Genomic DNA, 18,358 nt, shown 5'->3' with positions numbered 1-18,358 from the left:
TAAATTAAATGTTTTAAGTTGAATAGACCCTTACAACCACAAGAAATAGCTTGGGTCCTAATGGGGCAGTCCAAAGAAGAATAAAAGAAATATCTCAGCAAAAGGCTAATAAAATAACCAGGACCTATTGTTCCCCTAAGTCCTCAGTTGTTAGGTAGTCTGAATTCTCTACTTTCCATGCCAACCATGTAGCAGGGCACTAACCAGTGCCAGAATTTCCTTGGCAGTGAAAATCAGGCCTAGAGCTGTCCTCACCTCCCTCTTCTTGTTGCTAGCAACAGAGTAGCTACTACAGCACACACATAGAACTGACCGGTGAATGAATGGCTGGGAACCTTCCAGTTCTGGGCAAATATAAAACTCAGGGAAACAAAGAAAGTATTGGAGTCGCTGGGTCAGTGATTACAGATCCTTATGTCACCCCCTTTAGAACACCAGCCCTGAGTTTTCTCTCAGCTGTGTACCAGTGACTGGATGCCTGACTGCATCAGCCACTGCGACGAGAAGGAGGCAATTAGATGAAGCCCACTATAAGATGGAGCTCATCCTTACAGAGATCTTTTCTTTATGTATTTTTTAAGTTAAAAGCAATAAATGTATTCTTAAGGGGTAGATGGATTGTTCTTTGGCTTTAGGCAAATGTATTAGAGGAAAGTAACACATATGGTCTTGAAGGGGAAAAATAGGGCAACTATCAAGATCTGGATCTAATTGCTTAACTAGTCTCTTAGCAGTCAGCCTTGAATAATAGGCAAGGTCAAGATGAAAGCAACTTCTAAGAATGCCTTACTCCTTCTGTCCTAAGTACTTTATCTCTATTAACTCACTTCCTTTCCAGAACAACTCTGAGGTAGTCATTTCTATGATTTCCACTTTACAAATCGAAAGCATAGAAAGATTAACTAAATTTGACCAAAGTTACCCAACAAATAAATGGTACAACTAAAATTGAACCCAAATAATGGTGCTGCACAGGCTGTACTCACATCAAAACATATAGCATTCAATATCAAAGTAGTTTTACATAAAATCTAAGCATGAAACATAATTTTTGCTAGATCTATTCCACTCTGAAACTCACAAATCACAGTGTATGTAAATGTCTGCATTCATTTCCTTTTTTTAATGCTTCCTATATTGCTGAACATCTTTGTTCTGAAACACAGAAAAGATGCACATGATTTTATGCATCCAGGAGCTAAGCAACACATTTTTCCTGAAATAAACACTAGTCCCACTTATTATGTCCCCCACTTTTCTTCTTCCCTCTAAATCAAAGCAGTGTTTCATTTAACATACTCATCATCTAGTATGAGCAAATACAGTACATAAAGCAAAACAAAACAAGGGTACTTGGCGACCCTCTAAATTATCATGCCAAACATAGTGGACTTCTTGTTCAGAGCTAAATGACACTGACATCCTCCTCTCACCCTAGACATAGACAGGGTATACTAAGAGAGCATCATTTCCATTTCCAAAGGTCATGGAGTTTGTGACAGAATAGTGCTTAGTGATGCTTGTTCAAAAGCTGAAGTGAAGAAAGTACAACAAAAGGAGGGAAGCATTTTAGAACTGGCAGAGACCTTAGTTCTCAGAGCTCAGAAAAAAATCATACAGCTAGAAAAATGTTAGAAATCAGCTACCGCAATACTTTGAATCTTCTGGAGGAAAGTGAAGATTAGAAAAGTTAGTTCCACAGCAGCACAGTGGAATTAGGACACATAGTTCCTGAGACTCTCTGTCATGAGTTGTGCATACTGGGCAAAGAAGACTAGAATTATGGCAACCTCACCATGTTGCTTCTTTCTCACTTAGAAATTGCTATGGTTTTCTCTTTGTGCTGCTGACCTCTCCTAATTTCTCCACCATGAGAAAAGCAGACAGGTACATTGAGAAGCACCATTATGAAGCCTAAGACCCACCAGGCTTTGGAGCCAGGCCACTGGATATTTCAATGACTCCATCATCTACCAGCCTGTATCTTGGGTGTATTACATTTCCAGCGTCTGTTTCTTGGCCCAATATTGGACACTGTACGACTAACCTTGTAGGAATCTTGGGAACACTGGAGATAATGTAAGTTAAGTGCCAAATACAGTAGATGATAAAAAATGAAACATATTATTACAAGCATATATTTCTCTATCCATTGACAGTCTTCATCTTTTTTTAATTCCTCAAATCATTGCATGTGCAGGAAATGCCTACAGCACTTAGCATGACTACAAGTGTATGCTAATTTAAAAAATAATTATGAACTTTTTCAAACATATAGGAGAGCATGGAAAATAATATACCATCACCAAAGTAAGTATCCATTAAAGATATGGAGCTGTCTTATATATTTTAAAACTTTATACAAATGTTATGAAATTGTCCATATTATTCTATAATTCACTTCTCCCCAGCATTACATCTTAGAAATTTACCCATATTCTTACATGCAGCTTTCTTAGTTATTTTCAATGCCCTATAGTATTGATGTCATGAACCTGCCATAATGTATTCCTGCGTCCTTCTACTGATGGACATTTAGATTGTTTCCCGTTATTCACCTATTACAAAGAATGCTGCATAGGCATCCTTCTCACTCATGCTCCTTTGGGTATGGGTGAGGGAGTTTCTTTGGGATACAAATCCAGAGGTAGAATTCCTAGATTTATAAGATATGCCCATATTCAACATTACTAGTCATTGCTAAATCGTGTTTCCAAATCACTGTAGCATTTTGTTGCCACCTTTGCTTTAGAGTTTTTTAGGTTCTTTATTGAGATATATGTTACATATCGTAAAATTTACCCATTTCAAGTATACAACTCAATAGTTTTTAGTATATGTGCAGAGTTGTGCAACCAGCACTACAATCTAATTTTAGAACATTTTAATGTGATAGCGTTATTTATAAATAGACATAAAACATACAGAAATCTGTGAAGCTTGTTATGTGTCCTGTCCAGTATATACATGAAAAACCTCTGGAAGGAGCTAGTTTGTAGAGGTCCCCATAAATAATAGAGAAAAACAATGTTCTTGTTTTAAACCTGTAGTTTGAGTAGGTAGCTGGAAGGAACATTTCTAATTAGATTTGGAAACTGCTTAAAGGCAGGTTCCTGTTATTTGCTAATAAAACCATTTCTAATTATTCACCTCAGAGTAAAATGACTCAGAATTCACTCTATCTGAAAAGAAATAGAAGTGGGTTAAACCAACTAAAGAAGTGATTTCCTCAGAACAGTTCTTGCTCACGCCAGAAAGGAAGGGAGCTGTGAAGGAGTATAGATGTTGGAGTAAACAGTTGTGAGAGGAGGTTCATTGGCAAAGGAGAAGAGAGAGCAACTGTCATTCTTTTTTTCCACAAGGTAATTCATTGAGCTTTTTTTTTTCTTTTTTTTTTTTTTTTTTTTTTTTTTTTGTGAGACAGAGTCTCACTGTATTGCCCACGCTGGAGTACAATGCAGTGGCCTGATCTCGGCTCACTGCAACCTCTGCCACCCGGGTTCAAGCAATTCTCCTGCCTTAGCCTCCTGAGTAGCTGGGATTACAAGCACCTGCCACTGCGCCTAATTTTTGTATTTTTAGTAGAGACAGGGTTTCACCATCTTGGCCAGGCTGGTCTTGAACTACTGACCTCGTGATTCACCCACCTTGGCCTCCCAAAGGGCTGGGATTACAGGCATGAGCCACTGCACCTGGCCTCATTGAGCTTGTAATCAAATAATTTTCATGCTCTGAGTTATTAATTAATGGTACTTTCTAGTACTACTTACCTCAATCCAAACTTAATATGTTAATTGACAAGAGGATTGCCACATATGACACATATATACATATATATGAAAGTTGTCCTTATCCAGCTGTTAAGTGTTCAAAATCTAATAAATTTTTCTACTTGGAATCTCATAAGAAACATCAGGTCCATGGACACAACCACCACCACTTCTCTTGTTCATTCTTCCTAGTCATTGGCTTAAGCACATCAACTTCCAGATGCTGTGATTTCATTTCATCAAGTGCCTGACAGCTTTCTGAAATTTCCTCCTTGGCCTTCAGACCATCCACAGGTATGGAGGGTACAGTCGCTTTCTGTGACAGCTCAGCAGGTGACCTAAGACCAGGCGGTGTAAGACTGAGAAGAGGAGGAAAGTCACAGAGGCAGCGCAGATTGCTCAGGGCAAACACACAGAATCCCACCTTACCAGCAATGGAAGCATGGCAACAGCTTCTCACTAGCCGTGGGACCAGCCCCAGCACACTCACGTATCAATGGACTTTCTCTACAGTTGGGAATAGCCTGACTCCACAGCATGACATGTGGTTTCTTTGCCTGCACTGAGGTTTTCTACCTGCAAAATGTACAGATAAAGGACCCAAGATCCTTTGCCTGCACTGAAATGATTCTCCTGAATTAGATACTAATATTGAGCCACTCTACACCCTTTGGACACTTGGGCCTCAACTCAGATTTCCTTTGCAACAAGACTGTGGAAACCACTTTGATCTCTTTCTTGTAGGGTCCTTTGCTGGGCAGACAGATAACTCAGTGAAATCTAGTCTACGTATTTGTTCCTGGAGAGGAAGTGATTAAGCTTTTCAGGCTGGAACAACATCCATCATCAGGAACTGGGATTGAGCCTTAGGAATGAGCTGTTGCAAATGAGAGGGCCCAGGGAAGTTATTTCTGTGACTAGTGATGTTATCTTCTATGCTGTGAGGTGGTTTTGCCAACCAATGCATTAGGATCTGCAAAATTGAAGGATGAGGGACTGAAGTGGAAAATATCACTGACTTGTGCTGGAAAGGGTTAACCGCAGCAAACAGCCTGTTGAATTCAAGGCGGAACTTAAGAAAGAAAGGAGCAGAGCAGACTAGTGATACTCTTACTCCCTTCTCCACTGAACCCAAGGGGAACAGTGTAACTAAACTCATACAGCCTATTCCCAAATAAGGCAAAATTATCTGGGAGTTGCTAAGCCCCAGAAAAGAGCTACATTAAATGGATTACACCCCCTGCCCTCCAAAATTAAATGAATACAAAGCTGATCCAGCATTTTTGAGTGTAAGGAGCCACAAAACTCCACTGAAGGCATCCAGGTCTGAGCCATTCTTCCTCCTAACTGGCTTCAAAGTTAGCACTCCTAGACTCCATTTTCCTACTTTTCTAGTTTATGGCCCAACTTTACTTACTTGTTAGAATCATGGCACTGTGCTCTTGCATCCTTCATGCCATCGGCTTCCTCTGCACTCATTCTCATCATTAACAGTTCACACATCTCTTGCTGATCAAGGGGGCTCCTCTGCTTTTCAGTGGCCAACTAGGGGCTGTACTGCACATGGGAACAAGGCCTGGCATCTTCCTTTGTCTTTGTCTAAAATCTGTTCCCTAAAAGTTGCGAGGTTTCCAAGGATAGGATTGTGGGTATGTAAAAATGCATATGTCTCCTCCCCGCCAACCCGTGCTGCAGATTGAATGTGTGTAGGCGATAAAAAATAGTTCTAGTAGCATAGATATGGTAGCTATATGTGAGGCACTAGCTCATTAAATCCTCAAAATAACCTTTCAGGGAGGTATTTATGATCTTTATTTTTAGATGAGGACATTAAGACTCAAAAAAGTTAGATGTCTTGCTTAAGAACATCATTTATAGAGGAAAGAGGTGGAATTCAAATCCAGGTAGTCTGACTCAGAATTGGTGTTGGAAGATGTTGGGAGGCAGGGAGGCTAGGAGGTATCCACTTAGGGTAGAGGTAGGGAGAATTTTGAAATAATGGAACCAGCTGGGAGTCAGATGGCTCTTTATTATTATTGGGTATCAACAATTTTCAATAATGCAGTGAATTTTTTCTTCCACATGGTTGGACCACTCCCATCATCTTATTAGGCTGGACCCTGTCGTGTCTGTATACGGTGTCGGACACTGGAGCAGTCAGGCTACACCTTGGAAGGGAGCTCAACTGAAATACTGAGAATGGCAGAGCAAAAAGATGGAAAGAACCTGGGATTGTTTTTTCACCTTTTCTTTTTTTTTTAATTACAAGTTGAGCATCTCTAATCAGAAAATCCAAAATCCAAAACACTTCTGGTCTCAAGCATTTTGGATAAGGGATACTCAATTTGTACATGGTAAAATATATTTAACGGCCGGGCACGGTGGCTGAAGCCTGTAATCCCAGCGCTTTGGGAGGCCGAGGCGGGCGGATCATGAGGTCAGGAGATCGAGACCATGCTGGCTAATCCGGTGAAACCCCGTCTCTACTAAAAAATACAAAAAAAAAAAAAAAAAAACTAGCCGGGCGAGGTGGCGGGCGCCTGTAGTCCCAGCTGCTCGGGAGGCTGAGGCAGGAGAATAGCGTGAACCCGGGAGGCGGAGCTTGCAGTGAGCTGAGATCCGGCCACTGCACTCCAGCCTGGGCAACAGAGCGAGACGCTGTCTCAAAAAAAAAAAAAAAATATATATATATATATATATATATGTAAAAAACATAAAATCTATCATTTTAGCCATATTTAAGTGTACAATTCAGTGGTATTAAGTACATTTCACAATGTTGTGTATCATCACCATTACCCATCACCACCTCCAACAGAAACTCTTGTACCCATTAAACAATTGCTCCCTATTCCTCCCTCCTCCCAGCCCCTAGTAACCTCTATTCTTTCTGTCTCTGTGAATCTACCTCATATAAGTGGAATCATATAATATTTGTCCTTTTGTATGTGGCTTATTTTACTTAGCATAATGTTTTCAAGGTTCACCCATGTTATAACATGTATCAGAATTTCATTCCTTTTTAGAACTCAGTAATATTTCAGTATATGAATGGGTTTTTAATGACATCTTTGAGCCCCTGTACCTTGGTGAACCTCTTGTTAACAAGAGGTTTTTCTTATGGTTTAGGCCATGTGGCATGGGGTTTTCCTAACTGATACATAAGACTCAACTCAGGTTCTTCCCTGTAAAGCTCCAGGGTGGGCAATAAGGCCCAAAGAGTACTCAAAATGAAAGCTCTTCAGCATGGTGCAAAATTTCCCAGATTTCCTGATATGTGTATGCACTTAGATATGTGTGTGTGCACATGCACATATGTACACAACACACAAACACATGACTAAGCCCACACCTTTACCTGTTTTCATCCTCAGTTTAGCTATTTTGTTACAATTGATAATTTCTTTTTTTTTTTTTTTGAGACGGAGTCTCGCTCTGTCGCCTAGGCTGGAGTGCAGTGGCCGGATCTCAGCTCACTGCAAGCTCCGCCTCCCGGGTTCACGCCATTCTCCTGCCTCAGCCTCCCGAGTAGCTGGGACTACAGGCGCCCACAACCGCGCCCGGCTAGTTTTTTGTATTTTTAGTAGAGATGGGGTTTCACCGTGGTCTCGATCTCCTGACCTTGTGATCCGCCCGCCTCGGCCTCCCAAAGTGCTGGGATTACAGGCGTGAGCCACCGCGCCCGGCCGATAATTTCAACATATATAATAATTCAGCACTTAACATTTTTCTTCATCATAAAAAAATATGGAACTCCAAATTGGGTGAGACATTGTGTCTGGTACGCTATGAAGTACAAATCGATGCTTCATTTCAAAACACTCTTCCACAATCTTCATTGGAGTTGAAAATAAACAAGTTTAGTCAAGAGTAAATAAAAACATTTATTTTAAAAATACCATTTAGCATCAATTGCCCCAAGTTTGGCAGACATGAAGAGTGGGCAGTTCATGTTTTATTAGTATATAAAATTGGCTTTACAGGAAGCATTATGGCAAGAAAATGAATACTTATTATGAAAACTGAAAAAGAGAAGTGAGTAGTCAGCTACTATCAGAACACTAAGGCTAAGAAAATGTCGCCATGCAATGCAAACAATCTCCTCCTCTAGTAAGTGCTAACAGAATAGGAGGCTTGACTTACTTGCATGCTCCCCATAGAACGCTTTGGTTCATGGCTATGAAGAGGTAACTGCAGAAAGATGTGTGCAGATCCCAGTACTGGTAGGGGATATACAAGTGGGGATAAGAAGAAAGAAATTAAGCAAAATGTCTTTACTCAAGGATCTCTATAAACATTTATTTTTAAGAAAACCTGAGTAAGCATGTATATTTTTTTCTGTGACTTTAAAAGTGTAATGACAGCACTAAAAATCAATTATGCTGTCAATATACAAAAAAGATATTTTCATTTTAAGCATATATAAAGCCTTCTGCAACTATTATATATCACTTTATCAAATCCGAACTTTTTTGCTTGTTCCCTTTTGTGGTTCCTAGTTTTTCACATCCTCATAGAGGACAAAGGCCTTCAGAGATCCATCAATTCAACCCTTTCATTTCACATATAAAGGAGGGTAAATAGCTTGCCCACAGTTACATTCATCCTCAGTGGCAGAGATTGGACTAGAACCAGGTCTCATGATCCTGAAGAGTGCTTTTCTCATTACATGACATGACTCATTCTCCACCCCATCCCTGATCGCAAGTGGACGATACTCCCTCAGTCTCAGATGGGCAGAAGGGCTGTGGTGAAAAGAAACAATCCTGTTTGGGGCCTCTCTGGCTTGTTAGAAGCATGGGGCTCTAGAACAGGAGGTAATAAAATACATCTCCTTCTATCCAAAGTCTTTACAAATAACCCATTACACACACACATGCACACAGTCATGCTACTTTGAAGACCTAAATGAGAAATACTTCCTGAGAAGAGGATTGTGTGTGAGGGAAACTTCTTTAAAGCTTCCATAAGAGAGGTTATTGATTTTAAAAGTGAGTATCTGGCCACTCACACAGTTATACGCCTTTTAGAAGCTCTGCAAATAAAGCCATAGTTACAGATGATGACTAATATGAAGAGCTTTAAGCCCCAGGGGATGTCCGAACACCACTCCATGAAGTCCCTGACTACCACACTATCAAATGGGCTGTGAATCGGTGGTGGGAAATGCCTCTGAATATGCAGATTTCAGCAGAAAATACATTTGACTGGGTTCTTTTAGAAAGTTCCACCATTCTCACATCTATTTCTGATTTCATATGCATCAACACTCAATATGCTAAATGTTCTATTCTGGCAATTCATATTTCTAGGTGACAGTACCCAAAAGCTTACTGCAACATCCTTGAGACGCGTCTCAGGAGGAAGTGTGATCAGATCTCCTGGGGCCATTTTTTTTCTGTGTCCTTTGAGATCAAAATTCAGAGAATAAAAGTGTTGTCACATTTTTAAAAATGTCTGTCATACAAGTTCTTGTTCAAGGTTCAGTACGAGGAATATGGATTGAGAATTCCTTTTTCATATCCATGAACTAGGAAAATTGTGAAAGAAAAGTCCTTGAAACTGACAATGTCAAGTTTACCGAAACATCAAAAAGTACCACAATTTTATAGATTGTCCTGCAGAAATTTATCTTTCTTGTGCTCCATAGGTTTCTTTAAGACTAAGACTCTCTTCTATTTAAACATTTCCTAGAAACTGCTTTCTCAAGTGAAGATTAATCATTTGGTTTACAAAACAGGACCCAGCCACATGTTATATGTTTCGTCTCAGGCAATAAATTGTCTTTGTACCATATTTCTTGTCTCTTTCCATATAGTTTGTTGTGTCTTATACACAGACTCCTGAAAAATTCTTTCTACTTGTGTAGGAAAGCCACGACTTTCTTCCTCTAAGGCATTGATGGTTTGGAGGGCAAAGGGAGTCCTCTCTCGGGGAAGGGGGTTGTTCAGGGGCCGCATGGGTATAACAGAGTTGTATTTATGCTGCCTGTTAACAGAGTTCATTAGGGACGTATAGAACTGGAAATTACACCAGGTATCTCTTAAAAAGTTTTCAGTCAGTAATAAGATTGTCCATGCAGACCCATTTACGGCATCATCTAAATTCTGTAAATGCTGTCTGCCACATGGCATCTCAGCAAAGATTATTCCGGGTTTGATACCAAAGTCATCTTGTAGCAGATTCTGGACTCTGAGGGCTTCATCCGTGTCATCTTCTGCATGCAATATCACAAATTTGAGGAACACCTCTTCTTCAGCTTCTTCTTCAAGCATCTCTTCCACGCTTTGAGCTCCCTCCTGCTTTCTTGTTGACCCCTCTGTTATATTGCTGTGCTCAGCAACATTACACAAGGATAGGTCTTCAGACTTCTTGGAATCTGACTCATGATATCCTGGACTTGTATCCACACTGTGCCTTTTACCCCAAGAGAGAGAAAGAGGGCAAGAATCTATTTTAGACTTCCCGATACCCATTATAAATATCCAAGGCAGAAGAGGAAAACTTTATGTATTTCTCAGCATTTCTTTTCAATCTAAAAGAAGTAACAAAACAGAAGAATATTATAAATTTAATCAAAACATTTAAAATGGAAAGTTTCATTCAACCTGAAAAGCTCAAAAAGATTATAATAGACAGATCCAACTACATAAATGACAAACAGATAATTGGGAAGCTAAACTACTAGCCTTTTGTAAGCTTCACAAGGGCTCTCAGAGGCAGCTGAAGGGTATGTTAAATAAAGGGTCCAATTTAATAGGAGATATTTGGAAAATGTAAATGGCGTTACATTAGCACTACAAACCTCCAGATTGAAATAAATTACGCTGGTATTTTCGTGAGAGGTACCACTCTATCTTTTTACGCAGTTTAAATCTAATTTCTCCATTATCAAATTACCATGCAGACTAGAAACAGGAAAATCTAAAGAAACTGAATATTCAAATATTAAGCATAAATATATTTCGTATCAAGCACCAACAAAATAGAACACAAATATCCTAACAATGACTGGCAGCATCTCTACTGACTTAACATAAACGGAAAATCCGAAATGTCAAGTGAAATGATGTCTAGGATTCACTGGTTCAGAGCTTTTTTTTGTTTGTCAGGAGTCAGGCATTATGGTGATGGTGAACCTAATGGAGAATAAATTATAATAAGCATGTGTGAAAAGTAAGAAATATCTTTTTCCAATAAATTCTGTAGCTACTGAAGAAAATATATTTATTCACCTAGGGAAAAATTAACATCTCAGTTTGGAAGTGAACTCTAGAAACAAAGACTTGAGACTTTCTCCAGTGAAATCAACAAAGAATGATTATAGTCTAGACTCAATTCTTGTTTTTTTTTTTTTTTTTTGGTTGTTATTTATTTATTTATTTATTTATTTTGAGACAAAGTCTGGCTCTGTTGCCCAGGATGGAGTGCAGTGGTGTGATCTCAACTTATTGCACTGCAACCTCTGCCTCTCAGGCTCAAGCCATACTCCCATCTCAGCTTCTGGAGTAGCTGCGACTACAGGTACACACCACCACACCTGGCTAATTTTGTTTTTTTGGAGGAGATGGGGTTTCATATGTTGCCCAGGTTGGTCTTGAACTTCTGGGCTCAAGCAATCCTTCCACCTCAGCCTCTCAAAGCTCTGGGATTACAGGTATGAGCTACTGCGCCTGGCCTAGACTCATTCTTTTATTAAAAAAAATTCTAAATTCAGAGTGGAAGAACCAGATCAACTGTGAAAGAAAAGTACACCATGTGAATCTAATTTAAATAACTCTTCAGAAAACGTTGGCAATATTCCTAATAAAACCCCCTAAACAGGCAGTTTCAAGGGGAATTCTTTTATCAAAAGACAACATTTAGAATATATAAATACGGGTTTCATATTTTCAAATATGAGCCACAGGCTATATTCCAGAGCATTTTTACTTATTCTTTATGGGCAAAGGCCAGACCTCAAGAAGAAATTATAACATTCATAACAACATAAGTAACATGGCTACATATGCCTAAATAATTCAGGTTTAGAAGAAACTGTTCAACAAAAGTGGTGAAAAGTGTCATGGGAATGAAAACCAAGGAAAAAAACATAGAGAATTTCATTCTAATGTATATGAGTAAAAATGTTTGCAGCTGCCTCTGACTAGTGAGGAAACTGCTGACCACTCCCTGTCATTCACTCTGTCTGTACTTTAGGTTCTCGCTCCATGGTATATTGTGCTAGTTACCGAGAGGTATTCTAAGGCATAATAACTCTAAAATGTGACATACATACATCCAAAATAATAAAACCAAATTAATTTGGACTCTCTTCACTGATTAGGATTCACTGCTGACTTTTGTTCCTGCATTATAAAAATTTTTGCTATGCAAAGTTGCAGAAAGAAGTTTCCCCTGAATGAGAAAACAATTGTTAAACCATCCAGAAGCATCTATTTTCTGTCAGTTAAAATGATCTACACTTATCATTGAATTCAACACCATTATCTTAGTCACTAGCTGGTACAGACAAGTGCTTTGAAGGAATATAACAGCCATTTATAAAGAATATGAAAAACTTCTAGGGTAAGATAGTGTGTCAAGGCAGATCACAAAATCTTTTAAAATAAAAACAAAGAATTACAACTTCGACTTATTTTTCTTAAATGCCAGTTAGCAAAAACAGAGCAAAAGACTTCAGAAATCTATGATGCATTGTTCCAATTTCCAAGCAGTGTCACCCACCTAATCACACGGAGAGAAAAAAGCTAGTGGGAATGTCTATAAAACTTCACTATAACCTTCTAATCTGGAGGGAGGGAGTAAGGAGACTGCCAAGGGAACAAGCTGTGGAAAGCTGTGCTGTTCATAACATCACTGTGACTCAGACATGGAGAGATGGTCAGGATTCATTACTGCAGTGTGGTTCCCAGGGCTGGGAGGAAGTGAGAGGACATGACTGTGCTTCACTGTGGGCTGATTAACTCCATCAATAAAAAGGGCTCTATTGGAACAAAGGAAAGGCATGGCATGCTGAAGGAAACCTGAAGTTGGCCAAAGGAATCCTGGAAAGCCTCCTTTAAAGTCCTCCTCCATCAGAACAATGAACACCAGGCTTAAAAAATTTAGGTTTCACCTCCTTACTTCAGCTAAATGGAAGGAGAGTGAGGGTGCCACTTGGGAGAAGCATGTGAGACCACTGTTCATAAAAATTAAAATGTGTATGTATATACATTTTCATTTACTTTTTTTAAAAAAAAGGTGGTGGTGTGTCTCCATCCATTCTGTTACTTATCCCCATGGTCTCCTGCTAGTGACCACTTTTATCAGTTTCTCCTGCATCTTTCCACTGTTTCTCTATGAACATATATTCTTATTTTTCTTTCCTTTTTTCAAAAATGTCCCAAAATTCAAAATAAGAATATTTTGAAAGAATATTCTTGTTATTCTTTTCAAAAAAAGTATCATTATTCATACGTATACATGGCATATAAATGCCAAACAGCAGTGGATAGATAAACATTAGTATACATTGCTTTTTCCCTTTATATCTGCAGGGCTTTCCATAACAGCGCATAGAGAACTTCCTCTTATTTCCAACTACATAATCATGCAGCATGTGGCTATCCCATAATCATTCCCTGTTCTTGGATATGTGAGTTGTTTCCAGTCTACTTCTAGGACAAACTATGCTGCAATGGATAATTCTGTACAAAAAGCATTTCATATGTGCGCAAGTTTGTCTATAGAACAATTCCCCCAATGGGATTTCCATTTGGAACAGTGATTCATTTGGTCAAATTGCTCTCCATAGGGCTAAGCTTTTTTTTTTTTTTTTTTTTTTTTTTTAAAAACTTATAACTTGATAGAATGACACCCCAACTCTATCCCTTGCCCCAGAAAAGACATAAGACAAAAACTACCAATTACTATTCACCAAAGCCCAACAGAGTGAATCATATCCATCCCCTCAGGAAACAGGAATGTGAAGAAACATAAGCAATCCAAATGGTGCCCTTAAACTAAAGTTCTGAAGGGAAGATCTTATCTGAGATAAGAAGGAAGGAGAGTCCAGAATGTATCCACTTTATATTTATGCAAAAGAGGACCCCAGTAGAATTCTCTATATTAAACAGAAGAGGAATGAAAGAAAAAAAAAATGGCAAATATGCTATGGTAAATATGTAAAATATTACAGGAAATATAAAAGAATATAAAGAAGAATCATAGCATACAAAAACAGATTTAAAATTCCATTTCATGAAGACTATGCACTCTGGAATAAGACTGCCTGAGTGTAAATCCCCTTCCTGCTATAAAATAACTGTGATTTTGTATAAATTAATCAATATAGTTTTGCTTTGATTTCATTATCTGTAAAATAATTATAGTCCCTATCCTTAGGGGTTTATGAAGATCAAAATGGCTTAGAATAGTGCTGGGCACATAGTAAGTACTCAATAAATGTTAGCGGCTATTATTGCTATTAAATATGTAACAAAGAAGCTAAAAAATTTATACAACAAATGTTTACATTTTAGGATGGTGCTACTCAAAGTGTAGTCCACGAACAAGATGCCAGTCTCTGAACTGTTTCTTACCAATGAAGACATAAGCAGATTGTGCCAGGATGTAAATCAACTACCTCACTAATTATGCTGTTTAGTTCAGCTGACATTTTTTTTCCTAGCAAGACACTCTCAAAGCAGGAAGCAGCATGGTTTACATTCTGGTGCATGCGTCTTAGATTATCATGGACAAGCACTTTGAGTACCCTTGCTCTAGGAGGTACTAAAAAGAATATGTAATCAATGAAACAAAAATAGCAAAGATGAGATAAATTAACAGAATTAGATAAAAAAGGGAGGCTAGAGACAAATCAAGGATCCAAACACTATTAGGAAAAAATAGAAACTGCAAAGGGGTGCCGTGGGGCTGGAGGGAGCCAAGGGTAGCCAAGAAGGAGATAAGCAAGAGGAGAAGCCAGGGGAGGATTTTGAGCAGAGGGGTGACATGATCTGACTAGTTTTCATAAGATCACTTTGGTTGCTGCATTGCGAATAGAAGGCAGGAAGGGAAGGGTGGAAGCAGGAACACTCGTTAGGAGTCTGTTGCAGAAACCCAATAGTAACATGATGATGACTTGAACCAGGATGGCAGTAGCAAAAGTTGTGAGAAGTGGCTAAATTTGGGGCATATTTTGAAAGTAGAACTGAGAAGATTTGCTAATGATGTTGACTAGGCATTGAATATACAGTCTGTAGTGTAGGAGAAAGGTCCAATGGGGAGATGCATATTTGACCTTTATCTTTGTATAGATAGTATTTGAAAAAGACAATATAAGATCATGAAAGACTACACAGGATTTTAAGGAGGTGAGTACAGATACAAAAAGAAAGGCTGAGCCCTATGGCACGCCAACATTATGAAGGTGGAGTTATTGTGGTCATTATTATTAAGATTAACTATTAACTATTATTAATCCTGCAGTGATTTTTTATTTGTATCATGTTGCAAATGATTTTTGGATAGTTGATGATCTGTCTTTATTTTAGATTTATGGCAATTTGTTAGTCACTTCTACCCATTACTGCTATGACAACATGCAATTCATAAACCATTAATAAAACCATTAATAAAAGTAGAGTGTTGGGAAAAAAACAGACAAACAAAATAGAACAGAATGAACCAGCAAAGGAGGCAGAAAAGAACTAGTCAGGAAGGTTGATGGGTTGATGGAAAACCAGAAGAGAGGGTACCCCAGCTGCTAAGGAAAGAAAACAATTCAAGAGAAAGACAGTACTTAATTGACTTCAAATGCTTATGATGGTCAAGTATGGTGACCGATGAATGTAGCAATATTAAAATTGTAACATATTTAAAGTAATTGCACCTGGTACTGAATCCTTCAGCCTTGGGGAGCCTTTTTCTTTCATATCTGAACAGCACCATCTTGTGGCAAATATTTGTAAAATCAAGATTCCTGTGTTCAATTAATAAGTTTTGTTAATGTTTTATTATTAATAAATATTTTGTTGGAAACTCACTCTGCAGCCAAACATGCTAGGTTTTAGAGATGTGAAGCCAGGACAATTAAATAAGACAATTAGGACCCACTGCACAGGTGCTTTATTCAGCGTATCAGATGCCATGAAAGCACTCAGGAAGGCCATCTGCAGCAGGGGACACTTCACACTTGCAAGACAAAGACAGGTGGACATTTTCTAGGCAGTGTAAACAGCACTTGAAAAAACACTGAGGTACCAGAGGGCAAAGACTATATGTTAGAATCATTTTGCACCAGATATTTATGGCTCAAGTCCACGAAGGAGGAGGTAGAAGAGGAAGGGAAAGAAGTGAGAGCAGGGGAAAGGTAAACTAGATTAAAAGAGGTTCCTTATAAGGAACCTAAGGTATTTTGCTCAGGACTTTGGCTTTCATCATGCTGGCAGACAGATAGCCCCTGGTAGGTGTTAAATACGAGTGATCTGGTCTGACTTGACGCAGGTTAAAGTAGTCCTAAAATTGTTGATGATGAATATTACAGATGATATGGTGACCTATGGGACTTTGGGTTGTACCTGTTAGAGAGAAGGTGAGTGCACTTTTGTTTATATGAAAGAGAGTTGTATTCTATTGGAAGATGGCATACCATTATAGCTATTGCTGTTGTCTGGAAGTTTAGGTTTGCAAAGAAACTAGGCTACAGGACTGGAAGATGCTAGACTGGGAGAACAATTAGTTAAGAGGCTGCTACAATAGTATAGGTGAGAAAGCAGAGCCCCAAACAGATGAAGTGATAGTGGAGACAAAGATATGTAGGAGGTAATGGGGGTGGCAGAGAGGGAAGAGTCAGGGATGCCTTCCAAGCTTGTGCCTTGTGTAACTTGGTGGGTGGTGGTGCCATTCACTGAGAAAAGCAATATAATCAGGATGAAGTGGGTTGGGGATGACCAAGTAATCCAGTCTGGGACCTATGGAGCTTGCGTGCCCATGGCCTCCAAGAGTTGTCCAGTAGGCACGTGGACATGTAGGTCTGGGGCATAAAAGAGCATTTTGGATTGGGGATACAAGTTAGGTGCTTGTTTAAATCATGTGAGTAACTGAGAATAGGTAGTGAAAAGAGAGGAGAGAGAGCTAAAGACAGAATCAATGACTGAAGAGCATATGCAGGGTGAGGGGCCCATAATGGAGCAGGAGTGGCCCAGGAGTAGCAGGAAAATCAGACACAGAATGGGATCTGAAAGCCAAGGGAGGAGAGGGCTTCAGCAGTGGTCAGCACCCATGGCTGCCAAGAAGTCAGCATCCACTGCATTTAGCACCTTGACATTCAGAGGAAAAGGTTGGCTGAGAGAGAAAAGAAAGGCCAATACTCACACAACTAAATGCAGGGTCAGGAGAGGCTTTCATTAAGAGAAGAAATACTTGGAATGCTTACAAACTGAAGGGAATTTGCTAGTAAAGAGAAAGAGGGTGAAATACATGTGTAGAAGCTTCTTAGAATTAAGGTCTTATCCTCTTGGGCACTGGGTAAGCTCTGTCTCTCCACCACTGCTCCTTTTCTGAAGAGGAATAGGACACTTAACTCTTGAGTGTGCTGGGTCACAGGATAATGTCTGTGATGAATATTACAGATGATACAGTGACCTATGGGACTTCAGGTTGTACCTTTTAGAGAGAGGGTGAGTCCACTTCTGTTTATATGAAGGAGAGTTGCATCATATTGGGAGATAGCATACCATTACAGCTATTGCTGTTGTCTAGAAGTTTAGGTTTGAAAAGAAGGGTGTCCATGACGTTAATTAGCCAAAGGGGTGTTCTGTGGATCTGCTGCAGTATCTACTAGAGATTTGTTCATCCAAAATTTATTCCTGTCTCTTTTTACTGTATCTTCCTGTACTTTATGTACCACAAGTACTAAAAACTTTTATCTCCCAGACTCCCTCGATGCTAGGTTTCCTAAATGTAATTTAAGTTCACCAATCGGATGTACTTACATGTCTGAGTTAAATATGCCAGGAGGTAGAACATGAAGCACCTGTTTTGCTGGCTACGATTCTGGTAGAGTTGGTGTAATTAAGGAGCTAGCTGCTTCCTGATTTGGCAGGAGGCTTCTGAGTGTGCCAAAAGCCCCAGGCGAGTAGACAAATCTGTTATGTGGCTTTGAGAGGTGTTTCTAGAAACTCAACCTAGAGTGCAGTTCTTCAACTTTCCCAGTAATACTGTACATCTTGTAATATTTCATAATACATACCTTTCTACTTAAACTAGCTAGAGTAGATTCTGTTGTTCACAACTAAACTGTGATTGATACAACATCCAAAACACACTCTACCACCTGCTTCTGTAAATAAATTTTTATTGGAAGGCAGACATGTCCCTTCATTGATGTATGTGTCTGTGGCTTACTTCATATTACAAAGGCAGAGTTGAGTATTGCAACAGAAATCATATAGCCCATAAAGCCTACAATATTTACTCCCTGGCCCTTTACTAAAAGTTTGCTGATTCCTCAACTACAGCACGGGAGTGTGCCAAGCTCTGCCGAGCTGTCAGGACACAATAGAACAGATCTGTGCCAGCCAGATGAGAAACATGTAGACTAT

At 39.2% G+C, this 18,358-nt stretch overlaps 1 protein-coding gene across 1 annotated transcript in view; it reads right to left on the bottom strand.

The window, feature by feature from the left end:
- Positions 1-7,640: 7,640 nt before the first annotated feature.
- Positions 7,641-18,358, bottom strand: part of LOC105499997 (TIR domain containing adaptor molecule 2) — a 23,587-nt gene continuing 12,869 nt past the window's right edge. Inside the window, exon 2 of the mRNA XM_011772897.2 lies at positions 7,641-10,305. Within this exon, the coding sequence (XP_011771199.1) occupies positions 9,539-10,246 (708 nt within the window). The 5' untranslated portion in view covers positions 10,247-10,305 and the 3' untranslated portion in view covers positions 7,641-9,538. The remainder of the gene's footprint in view (positions 10,306-18,358) is intronic.

Source organism: Macaca nemestrina, chromosome 6, assembly GCF_043159975.1.
Source record: "Macaca nemestrina isolate mMacNem1 chromosome 6, mMacNem.hap1, whole genome shotgun sequence".
NCBI lineage: Eukaryota > Metazoa > Chordata > Mammalia > Primates > Cercopithecidae > Macaca > Macaca nemestrina.
Note: the sequence above shows the minus strand (reverse complement) of the source record. Positions and strands in the feature narration are given on the sequence as shown.